Source organism: Miniopterus natalensis, chromosome 15 (genome assembly GCF_054644295.1).
Source record: "Miniopterus natalensis isolate mMinNat1 chromosome 15, mMinNat1.hap1, whole genome shotgun sequence".
In the NCBI taxonomy this organism is placed as follows: Eukaryota; Metazoa; Chordata; class Mammalia; order Chiroptera; family Miniopteridae; genus Miniopterus; species Miniopterus natalensis.
The window spans coordinates 39544270-39568890 of record NC_142095.1 but is presented as its reverse complement, the minus strand read 5'-3'; the positions used below and the strand labels follow the sequence as shown (position 1 = coordinate 39568890).

Here is a 24621-nt window from a genome sequence, read left to right as displayed (position 1 = left end):
CAGCCTTTATTGATCAAAAAATACTATGATCCTGAAAGACTCCCCAGTCATGAAATATTCTTCACTGCAAGATATATTTTTTTCTACTGAAGCTACAGATTAGATGAGCATCTTTGGTTTAAAAAAATACATGTATTTGTGTGGATATATAGGGTTAGACCTAGATCTGTAACATTTGTAATAAAAGGTATGTAAATTGTAATACATGGGTTTAATATTAACTAGTTAGTATTCAATAAACTATAGGATTTTAATTTCTTAAGGGCCTTAGGTTTTAAAATAAATGCCCTCTCCCATTTATGGAATTTACTTTATGAGTTTCTGATTGTTTTGTGAGAGGAAACAGAAGAAGCTTTAAATAAGTGGCTCGTAGGCCTAGAGTGGCTCGGAAACCATGCTACTGATATGTCCTGAGCCTTTGTCATTTTGTGGATCTCTTACTGATGTGAACATGTTTCATGTTTTACGCCCATGAGAACAGAAGAGCATGGGAATGAAGGAGGCAAGAGTGCTCAGTGTGTCTTCTGATTCCATTGTTTCTTGGGAAGATGGAATCAGACTTACTAGGAATTCCTTGGTTACATTTTGCCTTGTGTGATTAAACGTAGAGCTTCTCGGCTTTTTTCCACCCCCAGCAACATGTGCCCAAGCATGGTACTCTTTGAGGCATAACTGCATATTGGTATGGGGCTAAATGAGAAAATAGGTTGGGCACAGGTCCTAGTGAACTCAGCATTACTCCATCTCCTCCTACCCCATTTTAAACTGATTGTAACACACAGGAAATGTACTTAGTTATGAATAGTGCTTTTAATTCATTCTGGCATAGAATAAATCACATTTCTGTTGTTTAGGAAAAAAAATAATGCTCTGTTTTACAAATCTGATAGGAAATCAGATCGGAACTTTAATTATTTTAATCAATACCCATTGGAAAATTTCCAGCAAAAATGTTACAAAGAAAACTGTGAATAAAATTTTAAGCTTTCTAAATATTTCTGGAGTCAAACTGATTTGTTATTGTACAGTAAAACCTTGATATAACGGACTAATTCGGGCAGGAGGGTGTCCATTAAAGCCAAAAGTCCATTATATAATAAAGGTTTTCTGAATGCATATGTTAAAAAATTGACAAATTAGGTTACCTATTTTTACTTACATAAACACGTTTGTGTAATTAAAATTAAGTATGTATGAAAAGTTTAATTTCACATAAGTTTTTTATATGTATTACAGTAGTTTTAAATTTATATTGGTCTAGTGAGTACGTGCATTCACCAGTCACCAAGAGTAAACAAATGCACATGATTGTGGCATGGTTTAGTGCATGTGGGAACATCGGCCTGCGTGCGTTAAAACTGCCGCAGAAGGTCACGGCATGTGACAACAGATCATTTGCTGAACATTGTTTATGAACAGTGATTCATGGATTTAAATATGTAGACCATAGTTGTAGATATGTAATATTTGTGTCAGCAAAATTACTACAATGTGTTCTGCCAACTTACTGCAGTGTGTTCTGCCAACATATGGCCTATTTGCTAAAATCTGTTAAAAATAAAAGTGAATTAATAATAATAAAAACCTGTTAATTTAATTATGAACGAATCTTGGTTAAAAGCATTTTAAAATTAATAGGGTGTTAATTTTCACATAGGACATACAGAATGGAAATTTTGTTCATTAAATCCAAAGTCCATTAAATTAAGTTCCGTGAAATCGAGGGTTTACTGTATGCATTGAACTGTCTTATCTAAAATGAACTCTCATTTAAAGTTCTTAACGTAAAATGATAGACCAAAAATTGTAAGTAGGCCTGACAGTAATTTATCTTTTCTTTATCTGACTATAAGCTGCACTGAGACCTGCCCAGAAGCTTTACAGGTTAGATTAAAATCAAACAATGTAGTAAATGCTGCTTTAGTTTGGGGCTCCACAGAAACATCCTCTTTGGGTGTGACACAAAGATCAGTAGATGGTTGTGATGGTAAGCTGGGTTTAGATTTACGCGTATCTAACTAGCCTGCCAACCTTGAGAAAAATAATTTGCTCCTGTGTCTGTGAAATGAGGATTGTGACCTCCAGGATCCTGCAGTTTGCTTCAGAGTTCAGGATTCCACCAGCAAGCAAAGGGAACTTTGCCTGGACTACCACCTTGTGTCCTTTGATAGGTAGAACCATGTCATCAGCCTGGAAGGAGGTATTAGATGGGAGTCTCTTTTGCTTGAAGGTGTAAACTGGACAAGCGTGGCTAATTATAGTATGTGAATACCACTGAACATCCCGAAGCTCCTAATGAATGGGTCTGGGGCTGTTGTGAATTAAATGAGCTACAGTGTTTGGAAGAGTGGTTTGTAATTCTGAAGGAGTATACTAGTAACATTGCTGCAAATAACCATGAGCCTGCTTTGAAAGAAAAGGAAATTTCTTAATGACTCTGGTCTAGGTTGACGAGAATAAGCAGTGGAGCTGGGCTGAGAACCTGGGCTAATCCATTGTTCTTATGGTTCTTTTAACCCCACACTGGCATTTACTTGGCTTTGATTGCATAGCATTGTAACACTGTGACTGACCATTCAAGCTCTCAGCTTTAGATTCAGTCGGAAGAGAAGACTTGATGATCCCTGAGGTCTCTAGGTCTAGTTTAAGCTAATGTTTATCAGTTTATCTTGCATTTCTAATGTTAAATGGATGTTTGCAAAAAAGCTTTTTAATGTTAGTGTTTTTTTTTTTTAACAGGAATACCTTATCAAATTAGGCAATACAGAATGTCATCCAGAACAGTTTTTGGAAAGAAGATCAAAATTAGATAAACTATTAATTATTATTCAAAATGAAGACATTGCCGGTTTCATTCACAAGGTAGACTATTAAGTCAAATTTATTACTTATTTTGGTTATAAAAACACTCTTATTTGTAAAATCTTTGTCTTTGAGACTAAAGCTGTTTGTTTTTAAAATATCCTCATAAGCTTTAAAAGCGATAAAACTTCGAGATTTGGATGTTTAGGGTTTGAGACCTAAATGACCCTACTGTGAATCAGCTTGTGAGATTCAGGTTTATACCCTGCAAAATTTAAATGGCAGCACGTCACAGATCATCCACATCACTCAAATAGTCAAGACTAAGAATACTGACTCTTTGAATGTCAATGGGTCTACTGACTCTGTTTATATTGCTGTCATCTTCATTTGTATGTCCCAGGTAAAACCAACTTTTACCCCCTTTGCCAAATCGGTCCCACTCTCCCTTGGATTTGGAGGTACCCCATCTAGTCTTAGGAGCCTCTCTCAAGTCCTATTGCCCTTTGAAGCCTTTCCTGTCTGTTCAGTACATAGGTTCTTGCCATCATTTGAATTCTGACTGTACTCACAGGGCCAGACAGGTTAGCATTTTTAATTCTGTGTTTCCAGGTCTATTGTGCCTTTATTTCCTTAGAGTGCTCTCTATTCATGGTAGGTGCCCATTACATAAATGTTGGTTTTAAAATTGGAAATATTATTTTGTGGTTGGCTCAGGTTAGCCACAGTGCATTTTGTTAGACTTTTCTTGTAGGTTACTTCACACTAGAGTCAGTTCATACCCTTATCTGTTCTTATTTCTGCTTTTATTTTGGTATTTAAATAGGTACCTGGCTTGGTGACTTTAAAGAAGCTCCCCTGTGTTAGTTTTGCGGGTGTCGATAGTCTGGATGATGTTAAAAATCATACATACAATGAATTATTTGTATCTGGAGGTTTTATTGTGTCTGATGAATCCATTCTAAATCCAGAAGTTATCACAATTGGTAAGATTTATGCATTCTTTTGAGCATGTAATGTCCTAGGTTTTTCTCAATCTTGATTCATACTTTTTAACGTATTGTCTGTTCAGCCAATCACAGATAATTAGTACATTTCCATCATTTTCTTGAGCTTTTTACCTCAGATTTCCCATTCTTAGTCTTTACAAATAATTTCCTCTAAATTTGATATAAAGCAAGGCTCTGTACACCTACTGCTCTTAGATTACTTCTGGTTTATTGTTATCCACATGTTCTTTTTTATAATGTGTAGGTATTCTTAGATCTAAAAGAGAATATATAGATTTGTCTCATTTGGGCAGGGAGAGAAAGAAAATACTACATAGGAATGTAGGTGTTTCTACACAATATCACAATACACTTCTCCCATAATTAAGTTTGGGTGATTGTTATTTATTGAATTTAAAATGAACTTCATTATCTCTAACAGAGAACCTTAAAAATTTTTTGACATTCCTCGAAGAACTTAGTACTCCAGAAGGAAAATGGCAATGGAAAGTCCACTGTAAATTTCAGAAAAAACTAAAGGAACTGGGCAGGTAAGAGTTCAAAAATAACTATATAATGGTTGTTAATTTAACATTTTCGTGTGTGTATGCACAAAATTTCTTTCTGGATTTCTGTGTTTCTAGATTATGGATGCTGTTCAGTTTTCACAGATGTCCTTAGCCAGCCATAAGGGGATGTGATACTGAATTATTCCAGCCTATTTGCAAGTGATATTGTTTAGGTAGAAGTTTGCTGAAGTTCTAGATAGGTATATACGTAAAATTGGTTTACTCTTTGCTACTTGGGGATTTTGAATAATAAAGTGGAATAATCAATATTCTTTATATTTTTATGAACTGTGTATGTCAACTAGATCAGGCTCCCTCCCATTTGAGGACTGTCTTTGGCAGCTAATTGAATACCATCACACTTACTGAGACAGGATTAATCTCAGCCTTATACGGGGATTTGTGATTAGGACATTCATTTATGTAAATAGGTGATTTCTGACATGCCCAGAAGTCACTTCTCAAAGTGTGAATCTTGGAGCAGTAATCACTTTGAGAGGCTCCACAAACAGTTATGTATTCACACATTTAAGAATCTGAGAAACTCTGTAGTTAAGAATTCTGTTTTAGCCCAGCCAGGGTGGCTCAGTGGTTGAGTGTCCTGACCAAGTGGCCACGGTTGATTCCTGGTCAGGGCTTCAGGCTCAATCGCCAGTAGGGGGCGTGCAGGAAGCAGCTGATCAATGACTCTCACCATTGATGTTTCTGTCCCTCTCCCTCTCCCTCTTTCTCTAAAAATCAATAAACATATATATTTTTTGTTTTATATTTTGTCAACCAGCATTTCTTAAACTTAGACCAAAAATATTTCTTCTAATACTTTATTGACATTCTATAGTACACACTTAGGAAAATTCATGCTTAAATAATTTTGAAGTATTTAACTTTGGTAGTAATTCACTTTTTAATTTAATCTTATTTTTTCTTTTACTCCTCATCCGAGGATATGTTTATTGATTTTTAGAGAGAGAGGAAGGTGGGGGGGGGAGAGAGAGAAGTATGGAGCAGTTGCCTCCTGTATGTGCTCTGACCAGGGATTTGAACCCTCATCCTGGGCATGTGTCTTGAACAGAAATTCAACCCACAACCTTTTTGGTGTAGGAGACGACGCTCCAAGCAACGGAACCACCCCAGTAATTCACTGTCTTAAAACAGATAATAGCACTGAGTTCCAAAGGTCTGACTGTACAAAGTTAATACCATCGTCTTCCTGACAAATTATTTGTACCCCTTGTTGCCTAGTGCCTGGAGGTATATAGAAATAGTTTAGAGCCATGTATTATTTGAAGGAAGGGTTTATATTCTTTTGTCCATTTAAGCTCTTCATTAAAGTTCTAAATTGGAACTAGAGAGAATTGTAATTTGTTAATTAGTAAGTAAATACTAGTTGAGATTTTAGTCTACACTGAATAGCTGGCCCTCAAGCTTTGCCTCTAGAAAAGCCCCCGGCCCTTACATATGGGTTGCACAATTCCTGCTAACCCTCTCTCCTAAGAAGTACCCCTATATCAGGCAGTGGGCTAAGCATCGCAGTTGTCATTAGTTGCCTCAAGTTAGAAATTATGGTTTTAATTTGAAGCAAATACTTCCATAGTAAATTTGAGAAATGCAGATCCACATACTGAACTACTTAATTTCACAGATTGAATGCTAAAGCTCTAAGTCTGTTGACGCTTCTGAATGTCTATCAGAAGAAACATCTGGTTGAGATTTTGTCTTACCATAATTGTGATTCACAAACTCGAAATGCTCCAGAATTGGATTGCCTTATCAGGCTTCAGGCTCAGAACATACAACAACGACACATAGTCTTTTTAACAGGTAAGCAGTGGTCTTCAGCTTTCTACTTTTAACATTGGAATGTGAATGGAAGGATTTTGTGGGGCTGTAGTGGGTATTGACTGTTAAACTATGATTCTGAAAAAGTGGCGGAAAGAATTCTATGAGGGCTGGGAGCAGGCGCCATCATTTGTCCATGTATATTTTCAAGTATTTTACTCTTGAAGCATTTTCTTTTTAATTTAGAAAAGAATATCCACATGCTCTCCAGTTATACAGATAATGGAATAGTAGTTGCATCTGCTGAAGCCTTTATGCAAAACTTCAAAAATCTTGTGGGCTATCACAACTCAGTCGCAGAAGAAAACCTTCCACTGCTTGGTGCTAATGAGAATCTTGAGTCGCAGTCAGGTAATGTTTTAGTAGTTTTCATTTTCTTTAAGGCAGTCAGAAAAAGAGGAATGGTTTCACTGTTTTCATATAGTGAAATGCCTATTTCGAAACCACTCACCTCGGTGTAAACAGCTTCAGGGAAAGTGTGTTAAGGAATTTATCATTCTTATACTTAGCATACATAAAATCTGCTCATTTATTATACAGTAGTCAATAAAAGCTGCTAGTTTCTGGGAACTGCATACTATAGAGTAGGCATTTTCTCTTTGAGGGTATTACAGCTTTATTGGCTGCCGTTGTCAGCAAAGGGGTTATGTTTTTAAAAAGGACACCAGATACGGGGATTTGGCATTGGGGTACTAAATCTCCCCGGATGTACAAAGTAATTTAATACCAAGTAACAGGGATATCCATAGCTTTAGTCTTTTGTGCGATGACCTCTGCTTTGGTTCCAGGTTTTACATAAAAGATGTACTTTTGATTTTGATGAAAAGCAGAGGTCAAATATTTGATACAGCTAACCAGTTTAGTAGTAGTTCAGTGAAGCTAGATGTCAGGATTTTTATTTTGTATTTGTCTTGTCAAATACTGAATTACCGTATAACTTTAGATGCTGTTTTGACATTAACCCCTTTGGAGCTGGGAGTTGGGATTTCCCAACATTAAACGTGAACACATTTCGCAGAAGCTTTTAGCATCGGATTATCTGGACATTCACACCTAGTGTGAGTGTTGTGAATAAGTGAACTTGTGGCAGAAGACCAAGCTTTAAGGGATTGTGGACTTGCAGACCCTGACGCATTATATTGTGTGAGTAGTGTATAATTTTAAAACTTAAACAAATTGTGTATTTCAATAGAGGAGGACTTTTTGTTTTTTAAATGTAGCTCTTTTAGAAAACGATGAAAAGGATGAAGAGGATATGTCTCTGGATTCAGGGGATGAAATCTCACAAATAGAAGTATACAGCAGTTTTCATTCAGAACTATTGGCGAAAGAGACCAAAGGATCACGTGGAACAGATCAAAAAAAGAATATTCAAATTGAGTTGCAATCGTCTCTTGACGTGCAAAAAAGTTTATTAGAAGACAAGACTTATGAAATTGATTCTGAAGAGAGAGCTTTTATTGATGTAAGCTCTGAAGGACAGAACAGCAATTCCGCTGAACAAGATTCATATAGCAACTTTCAGGTTTATCAAAGTCAGTTAAATATGTCCCATCAGTGTAGTCATTTTAATGTTCTCACTCACCAGACATTTTTGGGAACACCATATGCCCTTTCATCAAGTCAGTCTCAAGAAAGTGAAAATTACTTTTTATCTGCTTATTCTGAAAGCTTGGGGGAAAAATGATTTTCCAGGCCATATTCAAAAGAAATAATTATAGTAACTTTTTTTTTCTTTTACATAGGTCGTTAATGGACTTTTTCTGTTTCTTAAAAGTGAAATACAATTTATATTTTGTTCTTTAAACAAGAGGCATTTGTCCTTTCTCAAATGTTTTTCCCCCCTCTTATTTAAATCATGATGGCCTGTAACAGTTAAAGCATATGAAAATTGAAATAAATATATATTTTTAACATATATTGTACTTGAATTATCTCATGTTGGCACTTTTTAAGTTTTATGTTTGTATGTCACCTGTACTTCGGCTTCAAATTGAAGTCTGTTTTATATATAAAACTAGATGTTGCAGAAGGGTAGTAAATAGCAATGGCTTTACTTTTCTTCCTCTAATGTTAGATGATACCAACTACTTTTGCTGAAATGATGTATCAACTATTGTATTTATTTTCATTTAAGCTTTTGTATAGTGTTTTTACACAGGTATAAGCCAGTGATGATAATAAACACAGGATTTTGGCTCAGTACCTCAAGATTTATCTAACAATTCAGTTTCATTTAGATAATAAACTATGTACACAGAACTTAGGCCTTAATACCAGGCAGCATTATTTTTTTATCTTCAGGCATGTCGCTAAAATTCTGGTCAAACTTTTATTTTAGAGGACTTGATAATTATAATTTTCAGTGCTTGTGTGGCCCTTGACTTAACCAACTTCAATTTCATATTTCAAAAGATAGGTTTGTTAAAGGCATTGGACAATTTGGAACAAACCCTTTGCTATAAATTTTTAAACTGGCAGTCTTAGAAAAGAAGTATCTTTCTGAGATGGTAAGTACTTAAATGCTAGACTAAAATAAATTCAGACATCTATTGCCAGTAACTGCCTCTCCATTACTAATGCAAACTTGTAAATGTTTTTGAGAAGAAACTCCAGTTCCTACAAAAAAACAGGATTTGGAGAAAAGAAAAATTACCATGTAAGCCTAAACTGATTGAATCTCAGTTATTTTAGTAAACGTTGGATTGTATTAAACCAGACTTTTCCTTTGACACCTCAAAAGAACTTGAAAGAGTTTCTACCGTTTTAAATCTTTTTATAGAGAAAAATACCTAAGTGGTATTTCAATTTAGTAAGCTATATATAAAAAACAGGGAACATTGTTAACGGATTAGAAACTCCAGACTGTATTAAGGTAAGTAGGAATGTGTTTTTATAGGATTTAAACACCCAGATTGTGATAGAGCAAAAAGTTTTTTTACCACTAAACTTTTACAAAAGTATGTTTTATTGTTAAAAAATTATACATATACAGCATTTTACTACATAATGTACAAGTTTTAAATAAGCATTTAAAAAATAAATTAGGCTATTTGAAAAATTACAATTAACAAGGACATTTTATAATTTGGAAGACAAATGTGAAAGATTTGATTTTCTACACTTAAAATGAAGAACTAAAATTCTCTTCTTGATTGGCAGCTAAAGGCATGAGATTAGTTTCCAACTCCCTTTGCTTCTGGAGAAGGCCCTGAAATCACATTGATACATTAGTAAGGTGTGCAGCAGACTTGGAAATTATTCCTATTTTACATTTTTATCCTGTTAATCCGGAATTGTATTTACTTTGAAAACCTATAAGCTCAGATATTTGGCTACAGTTTAAGCTTTGTCATGGTAAATTTTAATCACTCAAAAAAACCCTTCAGTAATTTTCCCACTAGACTTTCACAGTTGGATATTTGTATAGCTATTACAATATTTGTAAGATTATATTTTTAGCACAGAAACCAATAGGGATGACTTTTCTTACAACATAATTATGGGGCTGAGATTCCCCCATCTGCCAAATGCTTTACTGTTTATCTTGCCTGCATTACATTAGTAGTTAATACAAGGCCCTGCTGAAATAATACGTGGATGAATGTGTACATCATATTCCTTCCTCGACCTTGTTGCCACAAAGAAGTTTTAGGTTAAAAAAAAAAATCTTTAATGTGTGAATTACACCAGGCTTGAGTAACATCATTCAATCTATATGAAACCGAACATACCATTTAAAAAAACTGGACACTTTTCTTCATAATCCTGTGTTAGTGAGGATGACTTTCTAGGTCTACAGAAAGAAATGGTAAGCCACACTTGCATCACCAATTTGCGATGCAAGAGGCATTGTTGGTAAATGACTGAACATGGAAAAGACATTCCTAAAATGACAGTGTATTTTCCCCAAATACAAAAAGTACACTGTGAATCAAAACTGCAGAAAAAATTTTGCAAGTCACTTTTTTTTTTTTTAAGGCAGCTGATGGAGAAAAGTTTTATTTTTAAGTAGTGAATTTTATTTTTATCTAAGAAAGATGAGAATTCACAATAATTGGTCTGGGATAAAAAGTCTGGTAAGGTTATACATACAATTTCATATTCAATTATATTATTATTTGGGACTTGGGTCAACAATGTTTGGTTCCAAACACTGCCAACACATTTTTAAAAAGGGTGAACTGCATCACTAAGGATCTATTACAGCATAATTGTATATTTTCTGCCTTTGGTTTTAGGGCCTTGCTGGTCATGTTTTACCATTCAAATGTATGCATTTTTCACTCAATAAAACTGTCTTAATATTTGAACTGTCTCATGACTGCATGCTGGAAATTCTTAAAGATAGCAAGGTGAAAGTCCTGTTTTATTTCCATTCAGTAACAACATACACAGGGTGGGGCTAAAGATTTACAGTTCTTATGGAAAGTAATACAAGAATAAACTCACAACTGTAAACCTACTTTTCCCCCCACCCTGTAAATACTGATTTTTTTAAATTGGGATGCAGTCAAGTTACATAAATCATGTAACCAACCAGGCATTTAGTAAAACAGCCATTCCAACACAGCCATATACAAAAAGTCACATCCACACGTCATAAAAATAGGTTCATACCTGTCTCAGTTCTGATAATCCCTTTAGGATTGCTTGCTGTCGATCCCTGTTTTTCACCAAGTTAGGATTTAGAAGTGGGTCCCTGACATAGTCAGAGTCAAATAGCTGTCGTTCTTGGTCACAATCTAAAGCCCAAAGAAAATGGCAAAAATCAAAAACATTCCTAATGATACAGCACTATGCTACAGTATATTCTAAGGATTCATTAATAAACTTACATCCTAGGAAAGCACTGAGCAATACTGAAGTAACATTCAATTAAAAATTTAATAATGGACTTCAAAAAACGGGCAAACCTTGTTTTCTAGAACTAGGACAGGAATACCAATTTTGAATTTACAGTTAGAGGGGAGAATACCTATATTTACTTACTATGTGGATTTTGGTACTGAGGATCCTGGGTTAGAGGCCTAGACAATGGTGCATCTGGATCAAGGTAATAGATTTCATTGGTTCGAACATAGGGAATAAAATGAGATGGTTCAGAAATCCTGGGTGATAACTCTGTTTCACTGCCTCCTGAGATCAGATTCTCTCTTTCATAATTACTCTTTTTTAGTGTCTGAGTTTGTTGCGTTCTGTTTTTCACCACAGGAACTGGTGGTGACTGAGACCTGTATTTTTCAAAAAAGCAAATAAGGACTAATGTAAAATTGTGTATTTTAGATTAATCACATTTCAGTTTATCTTAAATGTACTTGTAACACCTTTAGAACAGAATGGGATTAATTTGAGTTTTTATTAGTGTACTCGCTAAAGATACATATACTCTATTGGTGGTGGAGATTAAACTACTAGATCCTGAGGATCAATGCTAGATAGGTTATTTAATTCTAATGTTTCTCAATTCATCATCAATTCATCATAAAGTAATGTATTTACCATCTCACCTAAACTTGCTGTTAGAGCCACATTCTGAGACAACTCTGAACCAGCTACTTCTTACACAAAGACATAAATAAAAAGTTCTAAATCTAATTGGTTAATTGAATTTTTCATTATCTGTACCAGTCATGATTCTCCCCTCCCCTTACAAAATCCAAGCAGAATGCTTTGGATTGACACTGTTGACATACCTGGAAAATCAAAATTGTTTAAGTCTGGAGATAACAGAAAGTATCACCCACATTCCTGCCTAGACTAATACCTAAGCCCAGTTCAACTCAGCCTTCAAAATCTAGGTAATTTTAAATGCCAACCATCCCTTCCCTTAAACCTCTATTCCTCACCTGGAAATCACACACTTTCCTGATTCTGTCTTTATACACATACATGCTTCACCACCTACATTTTGAGCAAATATTTTGTTACCTCTTTTATACCACACACAAAGCACTAAGTAGCTATGGAATCAATCTATCCATAACATACCTTTCTTTGCTGAAAGAATTAATTTTCAGAGGTTCTTCTTCCTAAAAAATGGATAAATGCAGAAAGGAGTAATAGTATGTGCATATGTTCCCACAACACTTTTAGTGTTTGTTGGAAAAAATGTGAGGATAATGTTTGAGTAAAAGATACTAGATAATGGGATAGAGTTTGTATTTTTCCAGGGTCAGAACCAGTCCATTAATTCCTTATCTTATAAATTCTCCTCTATCTATATGAATCATAAACAAGTTCTAGGTGGGTATTTGAATAAAGAATAGCATTTATCTATACAAAGTTTAAGGGTAAACTTTTTCTATAAACGACAAGATTATTTGTAAACATTGGGCTTTGTGGGCCATGTGGTCTCTGCTGCCACGATAAACTCAGCAGCTGTTGTGTAGCCAGCCAAAGATCATACAAAAAGGAATGCACATAGCTGTGTACTTACAAAACTTTTACAAAAGCAAGCAGTAGGACGGATTTGTCCATGGCCATAGTTTGCCATCCCCTAGTGTAAAGCGAATTTCTAGAACTACTCTTCAAACACCGAACAGCCACCTTGTGAAAACATGCATGTGGGGAACTGTTTTCAATCTAAAAAGATCAATATATGCTTTAATATATATATTTAAGACAGAAGAGCTTTACCTTTTTGACTAGATGCCACCTGAACTTTGGCTCCATGTCTTGATGAGGTAAATGAAAAACTGGTGAAGTGCCTCTATTTTGAGAGAGGTTTCCAGGATTATTTCTTTCTACCAAATGAAGCAGTTCCATTTGCCTTCTTACTTTTTTTTCTTCTCTCTGCTTTTGCAGCTGTTTAGGGTACTTTTCTGATGCTGGAATATATCCTTTGAGTGGCTTATTTATATTCCATTCAGGTCTTTTAGAACATTTCTTCATGTGTTTTGTTTGTTTCTCTGTTCTTGTGAACTGATTACACTGCTCATTATACCAACTGTTTTCTTCTAAGTTGGCTCCTTTGTCCTGACTTCTTAGTTGTTTGTTTCTCTTAGTGTTAAACTGTTCATTAAATTCTGCAGGAATCTCAGGAGACGAACAATTTATAATTTCCCTCTCTATTACTGATCCACAATGTGATTCTGCATTGGTGAATACTGCAGTATTTAAGTCATCTAAAAAAAAAAAAAAGTTTCAGATGATTCTTAAAATTGTGGTTAAAATATACCTAACATAAAATTTACCATTTTTCAAAGATAGTCGTTTTATTAGTTACTGTGCTGTAAAACTTTTTTCCTTAAAATTTTCAAAACACATTCTATACCCTTAAATATCTCCCCATTCCTCCCTCCCCCAGAGCCCCTGGCAACCACTATTCTACTTTGTTTCTATGAATTTGACTAAGTTGCCTCATGTAAGTAGTCACACATTATTTGTCTTTTTGTGACTGGCTATTTTCACTTAGCATAATGTCCTCAAAGTTCATTCGTGTTGTAGAATGTATCAGAATTTCTTCCCTTTTTAAGGCTCACTAATACACCATTGTATGTATACACCACATCTGTTCATCCATCTGTCAGGGGACACATGGATTGCTTCATCTTTGGGCTTTGTTAATGCTATAAATATGGATGTCCAAATATCGGTTCAGGATCCTTCCAGTTCTTTAAAGTATATGCCCAGAATTCCTAGAGCACATGGTGACCACTGTTTTCTGTAGTGGCTGCACCACTTACATTCCCGCCTGTAGTGCACAGGGCTCTAGTTTCTCTAAACCCTCCCTGAAACCACTTGTGTGCAGTTCAGTGGCCTCAAGCAGAACGCCACGCAATTCTCGACCCATTCAGAAACCAGGCACCCACTAAGCAGCATGCCCCATTCCACACTATGCCGACCCCAGCAACCTCCTTTACTTTCTTTCACCTCTGAAATTGTTCACCATCTGAAATTGTGTGAGCTAGATCCCTCACACAAGTGGGTCGCCCATGCCATGTAGTACATATCAGAACTTCAGATGATTCATTTGTAGCATCAATATAGGCCATTTTTTAAACAAAACTTCCCACAGGGTTGTCTTGGCTTTCACTTGAATATATAAGCACCATATGTAATAACCATTTTGTGTATATAAGTTTACTTGTAAGAAAGTCTAATTTACATTTTTCCTATCAATGGTAAATGACAAACTTTTCGTCATAAGCAATGTAAAAAATCTGTCAGATGTGAAGTTTTCTGTTTGAAATTAACAAAGTACATAAATATAAAAAGGATCTGATAAATGTCCTTTAGTTGTTTTCATTCCAGAGGCACTGGGAAATGTCTTTTATATCTCCTCTTTTGGACCCAAAATTTCAGGGAAATGTTGCTGCTGATATAAAGTCAGGCTGCATTTCACGTTTTTTTCTCATAGCTGACATAACCATTAAGGTTTGCCTGCAGATCACCCCTGATGAATCACATACTGCCTTTCACTTTTCTCCATTCTAAAAAACAGGAAAAGTTTCACCACTCAAGAAAAAAGATACCCGAAATTTCCTTACTACATATATAATGTTCAGTGATGTGCTCAGCTAGCACAGCTGTGTAACCAGCTGAACAATGGCTTGCAAAGACTTTCACTTGTGGTTAAAATTTTAAATTTACAACTAACTAACGAAAGGAGGAAGTCTGGGCTGCACATTAAAAGAAACAACGAACAGCCCTGGCCAGTGTGGCTCAGTTGATTGAGCATCATCCTGTGCACCGGAAGGTCGCTGGTTTTATTCCTGGTCAGGGCACATGCCTGGGTTTCGGGCTCCATCCCCAGTAGGGGTGCATGCCTGAGGCAATCGATCAATGTTTCTCACATCGATGTTTGTTTCTCTTTCCCTCCCCCCCCCAAAATCAAAAATTAAAAAAAACCCAGCCTCATTACTGCTGTGTTATCTTGGATACTTATTAGGTGTGTTATTCCAAGCTAGAGCTGCCCCAGGACTCATCCCTAGCGAGGCTGCCCAGCCTGCATCCTTCTCATAACGGGTATCTTTTTCCACTCTAGTTGCACTCAACACACCTTTCTCTATCCTGCCCTCTGCCCTGGCAGGCTGACTGGTATGAACCATATCAACAGGTTCCTGGGTCCTCTGGCTTCTGCTTCTGTCAAGAGGGTTCACAGGCAGATAAAAGGGAGGGAAAAGACTGAGGTCAAAATATTTATTCCATTGGCACATTCCCTGTGACTTCATCTCAGGCTGACTCTGTCCCTTTAGTAAGGGTCCCTTTCTAAATCAACCATCTTGAATTACTCAGTTTTGGGACCCCAACTGATTAAATTCTTACTTAGAGCTGCTCAGTGTTACATACACAACTTTACAGTCTTAACGACCTAGTTTCACTTTGCTTTAACTGGTGAGAATTTATGTGAACATGGGGAAGGGACTAAACCAGATTCTTCAAGTTTAGGAGCCAACTATCAAAAAACACCAAGAGCTGCCCCAGTGAGGTAGCTCAGTTGGTTGGAGCATCGTCTGTTCACCCAAAAGGTGGTGGGTTCAATTTCTGGTCAGGGCACATATCGGAGGCAACCGATCGATGTTTCTCTCTCACATCGAAGTTTCTCTCTCTCCCCCTTGCCCCCCTTCCTCCTTCCCTCTCTAAAATCAATGAACATATACTCAGGTTGAGGATTAAAAAACAATAAAAACGAGCTCAAAGCAGAATAATTTCAAATGAGCAGGCTGCACTGGCAAACTGCTTTACCCTACTTTCCTTTTTAAAGTTCCTTTAATTTGGTAGTGTTTTAAAGGTAGGTCTAAAATTAACTGACAGAAAATAGTGCTATTTTAGGGCATAGACGTCTTTGAGACATTTTGGGGTTTGGATTCTATATTACGCAACTCCAGAGTGGCTTTTTGATATTTCTAAAGGAATATAATTTCCTAACTTACGACCAGTCAAATTGATTTTAGTACTTTTTAAGAAAAGACGAGATCCCCAAAACCACAAATACTGATAGGAAGCTGCATTGGTAATGAATTTAAAAAGTGAAGCTTGCCTGGTAGTGCTTGGCTCAGAGGTTGAGCATCGACCTAGGATCCAGGAGATCACGGTTCAATTCTCAGTCAGGGCACATGCCCGGGTTGCAGGCTCGATCCCCAGTCAGGGCGTGCAGGAGGCAGCCGATCAATGACAACTCTCTCATCATTGATATTTTTCTCTCTCCCTCTCCCTCTGAATAAAGATATTTTTTTTTAATTTTTTTTTTAATTGAAGCTTTCCAGTTCAAGATGGTGACCTAGTAAGATCCTAAATTCACTTCCTCTCATGGACACACTGAGTCTACAGCTACATATGGACAATTTCCTTCGGAAAAACCCTAAAAACTGGCCCACTGACTCCTACACATCAGGCAAGTGAGAAAGACCACACTGAGGCCACTAGGAGAGGCTGAGACACAATCAAGCCAAAACCCTACCTCCAGCATGGCAATCCACCAGTCAGGAGGGAACTCAAAACACAGAGCTTTGAGTTCCCTGAGGAGCAAAGGGTTTGAACCCCACATCATACTTTTAAAACCTGCACTTGAGAGATGAACACCCAAAACATCTAGCTTTGAAAATCAACAGGACTTGCAAACATGAAACCACAAGGGCTCACACACGAATTCACTTGCCCCAGGGCCCAATGCATAGGCAGCCAAATGTGTCCAGACTTTATGTGAAAGAGGATCGTTAACTTTTATTCAAACATTGGCCAGAGAGGCAGGCACCTAACAACACACATCTAGGGGCCTTCTGGGATACCCTCCAGAGGACTGTGGCTAGCAGGTGACTTTAACTAGATGGGTCCCCACCACACCAGGCACGTGCCAAAATTGAGCACCCCCTCTGCCTCGTTCCAGCTGACATGTGACATCTTCATACTCTCTGTGACCCATTCCAGAGCACCAGTATCTCCTGGAGGTAAACTGTAACACGCATCTGGGGTCCCACTTTTTGTGACTGCTGCCAGGAGAATGCCCCTTTATGTCCCGGCTCTGGAGGCCATGAGGGCTTGCATTCCTGGGTCCTGTGGGACTATAACAATTGGAGAGACCGTTCTTGGCAGGCTACCACCCCCAGGGAACTGCATGCACAGCAGACTAAAACATACCACCAGATTTTCTAAGATTCCTATTTGCTTGTCCAGGTTTGGCAGGCTTCTAGTTTGCAAACACAAGCCATTATATGCAATCTTCATGTTCTTCCTCTGCCTTGCTAGAACTAGTTGGCTTTCTTTTTTTAGAGATCTGTAGTGATTTCACTTTTATTTCCTTCACCTTATGTCAGTCATGAAATTTCAGTGATTCTGGGGTGGGGGAAGAAGTCAGGCAATGCTAAGAATCCTCAGGGTTGTGGTCCACATGGCCCAAGGAGGTGCAGGCAGGGCAGGCCTCCCTGGGTTAGCTGGAATAGCACCATCTGCCTGGCCAGCAGGTAGGCAGTGTTCCGAGAGTGAGAGACCCGGTACACGATGTCTGCTGTGGCTTCCAGCTTGTGCAGCCCAATGAGGCCATCGCCTGCAGTATGAAGTGAGTTGGCGATCAGCTCGGTGGCTTTGGAATCACCCTCAGCAGAGATGATGACTGCTTTCTTCTGCTGCTCAGTCTTTTCCACCAGAGGGCCTTATACACTCATCTGGAGCCGATTTTTGCAATGACAATGCACGGGACACGTACAGATTACCGAGCTCTTATGGCCAATAAGGCTAATGCTTCTGGTCAAATAGCACTGTATATATCTGCATACTGTACAAGCTGTTGCTTTAGGGGGTCTGATTTCCAATCAGCCTGAATCTAGGTGCTGACTGAGAACTTCCATTCTGGGACAATGACATGTTTTTGCATACTCTCAACGACTGGGAGCTATTAAAAATAAAGTAGGCTGCTTGTACAATCACACAGGTTTGAGAGAGAACCAAGAGCAAGGGTAGGGTTGAATGATAAGGTTCATGTCCTAAGGCTACACCAAGACTCAGAGAAGTGGCTGTTAAATTTAATGCACAAAAACTAACACAAAGTCCAGCAAAATGAAGAAATAGAGGAATATGTTCCAAAGGAAAGAACAAGATAAAGGAAAAGAGCCTTAATGAACTGGAAATAAGCAGTTTACCTGATAAACAGTTCAAAGTACTGGTCATAAAGATACTCCAAACTGAGAAGAAGAATGGGTGAACATAACGAGAAGTTCCATGAAGAGGAAATATAAGAAAGTACTAAACAGAAGTCACAGAACTGAAAAATGCAATAACTGAAGTAAAAAATATACTAGACGGGTTCAAGAGCAGACTATAAGAATCAGAAGGAAGGATCAGTGAACCTGAAGACAGGGCAGAGGAACTCAATCAATCAGAGCAGGAAAAAGAAAAAAGAACACACAAAAAAAGGTGAAGATAGCTTAAGAGACTTATGGAAGACATCAAGCAGACCAACACATTATAAGGGGCCCAGAGCAGAAGGAAAAAAAGGCAGAATTATTATTTAAAGAAATAATGGCTGAATATGTCCCTAACCTGGGGAAAGAAACTGACTCCAGATCCGAAAAGCCCAGAGAGTTCCAAATAAGATGAACCCAAATAGACCACACCAAGATACATTATAATTAAAATGTCAGAAGTTAAAGACTAGGAGAAAAATCTTTAAAATAGCAAGAGAAAACAACTTGTTACATACAAGGAAATGCCCATAAGACTCAGCTGATTTTTCAACAGAAACTTTGCAGGCCAGAAGGGAGGAACCCAATATATTCAGTGTGATGAAAGGGAAAAAATCTACAACCAAGAACACTCTGGTTGACAAGGTAATCATTCAGAATTAAAGGAGAGATAAAGAGTTCCCCAGAAAAGCAAAAGTTAAAGGAGTACATTGCCACTAAACTGACATCATAAGAAATGTTAAAGGGAATTCTTTAAGTGGAAGAGAAAAGACCAAAACTAGAAATAAGAAAATGTTAAAAAAAAAACACAAAAAAACCCAGATCTCCCTAGTAAAAGCAAACATATAGTAATGGTAGTAGACCAACCACTTATAAAGTTGGTATGAAAACAATTAAAATGACAATAAGTACATACCTAGCAATAATTACTTTAAGTGTTAATGGACTAAGTGCTCCATTCAAAAGACATATGGTGGCAGAATGGTATGACATCATAATAAAGGGATCCATCTAACAAGAGAATATAACACTTGTAAACATCTGTGCAACCAACTTAGGACCAGCAAAACACAGCAAATATTAACAGACATAAAGGGAGCGACTGACATTAATACAATAATAGCAGGGGACTTAAATACCCCACTTAAGTAAATGGAGAGATAATCCACACAAAATCAACAAGGAAATATTGGCCTTAAGTGACAAGTGACACATCAGACTAGATAGACTTAGTAGATATGCACAGAACATGCCATCTCCAAACAGTAGACTGCACATTATTTTTAAGTGCACACATTTTCCAGAATAGGTCACATGTTAAGCCACAAAATAAGTCATTAAGTTTCAGATTAAAATTATGGCAGGCATCTTTTGGAACCACATGGTGTGAAACTAGAAAATAATTATAAGAGGGAAACTGGAAAGAATACACGTGGAGGCCAAACAACATGCTACCAAGCAATCAATGAGTCAATGAAGAAATCAAAGAGGAAATGAAAAAAAATACCGAGACAAATGAAAATGGAAACAATAATACAAAACCTATGGGACACAGCAAAAGTTATTCTAAGGGGGGAAGTTATAATAATACAGGCCTACCTCAAGAACCAAAGAAATTTCAAATAATCTACACTTACGCCTAAAAGAAGTAGAAAAATAAACAAAGCCCAAAATTAATTAGAAGGAATAAAGACCAAAGCAGAGGTAAATGAAACTGAAGTTGGAACCTCAGTCTCCCTGATTTCAAACTATACTACAAAGCTACACAGTAATCAAAATAGTATGGTACTGGTACAAAAGCAGACACATAGGACAATGGAACAGAATAAAGTGCTCAGAAATAAATATCAGACCTGAAACCATAAAACTCCTAGAAGAAAACAGAGGCAATAAACTATGTGACATTTCTCATGGCAATATTTTTTTTCTGACATATCTCCTTGGGCAAGGGCAACAAAGTAAAAATTAGCAAATGGGATCACATTGCACAGTGAGGGAAACCACCAACAGAACAGAAAGGCAACCTACTGACAAGGAGTTGATACCAAAATATATAAAGAACTTATAAAACTCAATAAAAAAAACAAATAATCCAATTAAAACATGGACAGAAAACCTGAAGACACATCTCCCCACTGAAAAAATACAGATGGCAAAACACAAAAGATGCTCAACATCACTAACCATCAGGGAAATGCAAGCAAAAATGACAATGAAATATCATCTCACACCTGTCAGAATGGCTGTTATCAAAAAGACAAGAAACAACAGTGTTGGTGAGGATGTGGAGGAAAGGGAACCCTTGGGCACTGGTGATGGGACTATAAACTGGCACAGCCACTATGGAAAACAAACAGTATAGAGGTTCCACAAAAAATTAAAAGTAGAACTACTATAATTCAGCAATTCAGTTTTGGGCATTTACCTGAAGAAAACAAAAACACTAATTTGAAAAGATATACGTACCCCTATGTTCCCTGCAGCATTATTTACAATAGCAATGATATGAAAGAGACTAGGTGTCCATGCACAGATAAAGGAATAAAAAAGATGCAGTATTTATATACAATGTAATATTACTCAGCCATAGAAAAGAATGAAATCTTGACACCTGTGACAACATGGATGGGCATAGAGGGCATTATGCTAAACAAAATAAGTTAGAGAAAAACAAATATGGTATAATTTCACTGATAAGTGGAATCTAAAACACTAAACACATGAACAAACAAAACAAAACAGACTCACATGGAGTACAAATTGACAGTTGCCAGATGGTTGGGTAATGGGGGATGGGCATAAAGGTGAAGGGGATTAGAGGTAAAACTTATAGTTATAAAATAAGTCACAGGGATGGCCCTGGCTGATGTGGCTCAGCTAGTTGAGTGTATTCCCATGCAATGAAAGGTAGCCAGTTGGATTCCCAGTCAAGGTGTGTGTGGGAGGCAATTCATCGATGTTTTTCTCTCAAATCAATAAAAACATACTAAAAAAAGTCACAGGGACGTAACATACAGCATAGGGAATACAGGCAATAATCACGTAATGACTTTATATGGTGATAGATACTTACTAGATTTCTCATGATGATCACTTTGTAAGGCAGGTAAATAAATCACTATGTTGTACAACTGAAACTAATATAATAGAGTATGTCAACTATACTTTAATCAAAAAGAACTTTGTATTTCAGAATAAAATTTTATTTAAAAATAAACATAAAATGTGGGGGCCAGAGAGTAAAAATGAAGCACTTTAGAATCCATTCAAACTCAAGTTGTTACCAACTTAAAATCAACAGTTATAAATATCAGTTGTTGCCCTGCCTGGTGTGGCTCAGTTGGTTGGGCAACGTCCTGTGCACCAAAGGGTTGCTGGTTTGATTTCCAGTCAGGGCACATGCCCAGACTGTGCCGTCAATCCCTCGTAGGGGGCATGTGGGAGACAGCCAATCAATGTTTCATTCTCACATCAATGTTTCTCTGTTTCTTTCCCTCTCCCTTTCTTTCTCTTTCAAAAAAAAAAAATCAATAAATATCAGTTGTTATATATAGGTCTCATGGTAACCACAAAGCAAAAACACAAAAGAGAAAAAGATTCTAAGTACACCGCTAAAGAAAACATAAAAACACAAAGGAAGAGAGTAAGAAAGGAACGAGATAAACTACAAAACAGCCAGAAAATTAATAAAATGGCAGTAAGTACATACCTACCAACAGTTTAAAATAAACAGACTAAATTCTCTAAGCAAAATACATAGAGTGGCTAAATGGATATAAAGATTAAGACCCATCTACAGTAGTCCTCCATTACCTGTGAGGGATATGTTCTAAGATCCCCAGTGGATAACTGAAACCACAGATAGTACTGAACCCTATGTATGTTTTTTCCTATACATACATGCACTTTATGGCTTCTCTATGACACATCCCAACTGTGAGCATCACTATTCTTGTGTTTTGTGGCCATTATTAAGTAAAATGAGGATTACCTGAGCACAAGCACTGTGTTGCTATGACAGTTGATCTGATAACAAAGTGACTGATGGGAAGGTAGCACATACAGAGTGGATTTTCTGGACAAAAGAATGATTCGTGTCCTAGGTGAGACAGCACAAGATTTCATCACACCACTCGGAATGGCATGTGACTTAAAATTTGTTTCTTTCCGGAATTTTCCCTTTAAAATTTTTGAACCAGTCAATTGAAGTTAACTGAAACCACATAAAGTGAATCTGTGCATAAGGGAGGGCTATAAGAGACTCACTTCAGATGTAAGGACACACACAAACTAAAAGTGAAGGGATGTTAAAGAAGGGCATTATATAATGATAAAGAGGTCAATCCAATAAGAGGATATAACATGTGTAAATATTTATGCACCCAACATAGGAATGCCTAAATATATAAAGCAAGTATTAATAGACAAAGAAATAGCAATATAATAATAGATGTTAATATCCCATTTACATCAGAAAATCAGTAAGAAAGCATTGACCTTAAATGAAATGTTAGACCAGATATAATTTAGATATATACAAAACATTCCATCCAAAAGCAACAGAATGCACATTTTTCTCAAGTGCACACAGAACATTATCCAGGATACATCGTGTGTAAGGCCATAAAACAAATCTTAATAAATTTATGAAGACTGAAATCATACCAAACACTTTCCAACCACAATGGTATGTAACTAAAAATAAATTACAAGAAGCACGGAGAGCACGGTTCAGTGGTTGAGCACTGACCTATCATACAGGAGATCATGGTTCGATTCCTCGTTAGGGCACATGCCCAGGGTGCAGGCTTGATCCCCAGTAGGGGGCATGCAGGAGGCAGCAGATCAATGACTCTCTCATCATTGATGTTTCTCTCTCTCCCCCCAATCTGAAATAAAATATATTATAAAAAAAAAAAAATTACAAGAAAACTAAAAAATTCACAAATATGTGGATATGCTACTCAATAACCAATGGGTCAAAGAAGAAATCAAAAGAATTTCAAAAAATACCCTAAGACAAATTAAAATGGAAATACAACATACTGAAACTTATCAGATGCAGTGACAGCAGTTCCAAGAGAAAAGTTCATCACAATAAATGCCTACATCAAGAAACAAGAAAAATCTCAAATAACCTAAGTACACCTCAAGGAGCTAGAAAAAGGAGAATAAATAAAAACCAAAGTTTGTAGAAGTTAAGAAATAAAAAAAGCAGTGGAAATAAACAAAATAGAGACTTAAAAAACAACAGAAAAGATCAATGAAACTAAGAGCCGGTTCTTTGAAAAGATAAACAAAATTGACTGACCAACCTTCAGCTAGATTCACCAAGGAAAAAAGAGAAAGGACTCAAATGCAGACCTATTATCAGTAAGGAGAATGAGTAATTAAAAGCCTCCCAACAAACAAAAGTCTAGAACCAGATGGCTTCACTAGTAAATTCTACCAAACATTGAAAGAATTATTACCAATCCTTTTACAAAAAAATTAGAAGAGAAGGGAATGCTTCTATACTAATTTTATGAGACCAGCATTACACTGATACCAAACCTAGATGAGTATGCCACAAGAAAGTAAAATCACAACTCAATATCCCTGATGAACACACATGTAAGAATCCACAACAAAATATTAACACAATGAATTGAACAATATGTTAAAAAAGATTACACACCATGAGCAAGTTGGATTTATTTCAGGGATGAAAGGATGGTTCAATACACACAAATCAATCAATGAGAGACACCACATTAATAAAGAATACAGATCATATGATCATCTCAATAGATGCAGAAAATCATTTGACAAAACTGAAACACCCATTTATGATAAAAACTCCCAAACAGGGGGTATAGAGGGAACAAACCTCAACATAATAAAGGCCACATACGACAAGCCCACAGCTAACATACTCAAAGGTGAAAAGTTGAAAGCTTTAGGAACAAAACAAAGGATGCCCACTCTCACCGCTTTTATTCAAAACAGTAATGGAAGTCCTAGCCAGAGCAATTAGGCAAGAAAAAGAAATAAAAAGCATCCAAATTAGCAAGGAAAAAGTGAAACTGTCACTAAGACTTCTTAGAACAAACAAATTTAGTGAAGTTGCAGGATACAAAGTTAATATACAAAACTGTTGCAGTTCTAGACACCAATAAGAAACTATCAGAAGGAGAAGAAAATAATCCCATTTACAAATGTACCAAAAAGAATATTTAGGAATAAATTTAACCAAGGAGATGAAAGACCTGTACACTGAAATCTGTAAGACATTAGTGAAAGTTCAAGAAGACACAAATG

The 24621-nt window shown here is 36.7% G+C and overlaps 2 protein-coding genes across 8 annotated transcripts in view; one reads left to right on the top strand and one right to left on the bottom strand.

Annotated features, from left to right (window-relative positions):
- TASOR (transcription activation suppressor) overlaps positions 1-10517 on the top strand; it is a 51561-nt gene extending 41044 nt beyond the window's left edge. For 2 of the 4 annotated variants that reach the window (XM_087825038.1, XM_087825037.1), the window contains 6 exons: positions 2740-2862; positions 3629-3788; positions 4234-4342; positions 6003-6181; positions 6386-6550; positions 7420-10517. In XM_087825038.1, the coding sequence (XP_087681164.1) occupies positions 2740-2862; positions 3629-3788; positions 4234-4342; positions 6003-6181; positions 6386-6550; positions 7420-7886 (1203 nt within the window). In that variant the 3' untranslated portion in view covers positions 7887-10517. Of the gene's footprint in view, positions 1-2739; positions 2863-3628; positions 3789-4233; positions 4343-6002; positions 6182-6385; positions 6551-7142 lie in introns of all 4 variants that reach the window. The other 2 variants (XM_016204509.2, XM_016204508.2) reach the window with 1 other exon arrangement.
- CCDC66 (coiled-coil domain containing 66) overlaps positions 7576-24621 on the bottom strand; it is a 44196-nt gene continuing 27150 nt past the window's right edge. For all 4 annotated transcript variants that reach the window (XM_016204511.2, XM_016204512.2, XM_016204513.2 and 1 more), the window contains 5 exons: positions 12839-13326; positions 12191-12231; positions 11192-11433; positions 10820-10944; positions 7576-9410 (listed from right to left, as the gene is read on the bottom strand). In XM_016204511.2, the coding sequence (XP_016059997.2) occupies positions 9324-9410; positions 10820-10944; positions 11192-11433; positions 12191-12231; positions 12839-13326 (983 nt within the window). In that variant the 3' untranslated portion in view covers positions 7576-9323. The remainder of the gene's footprint in view (positions 9411-10819; positions 10945-11191; positions 11434-12190; positions 12232-12838; positions 13327-24621) is intronic.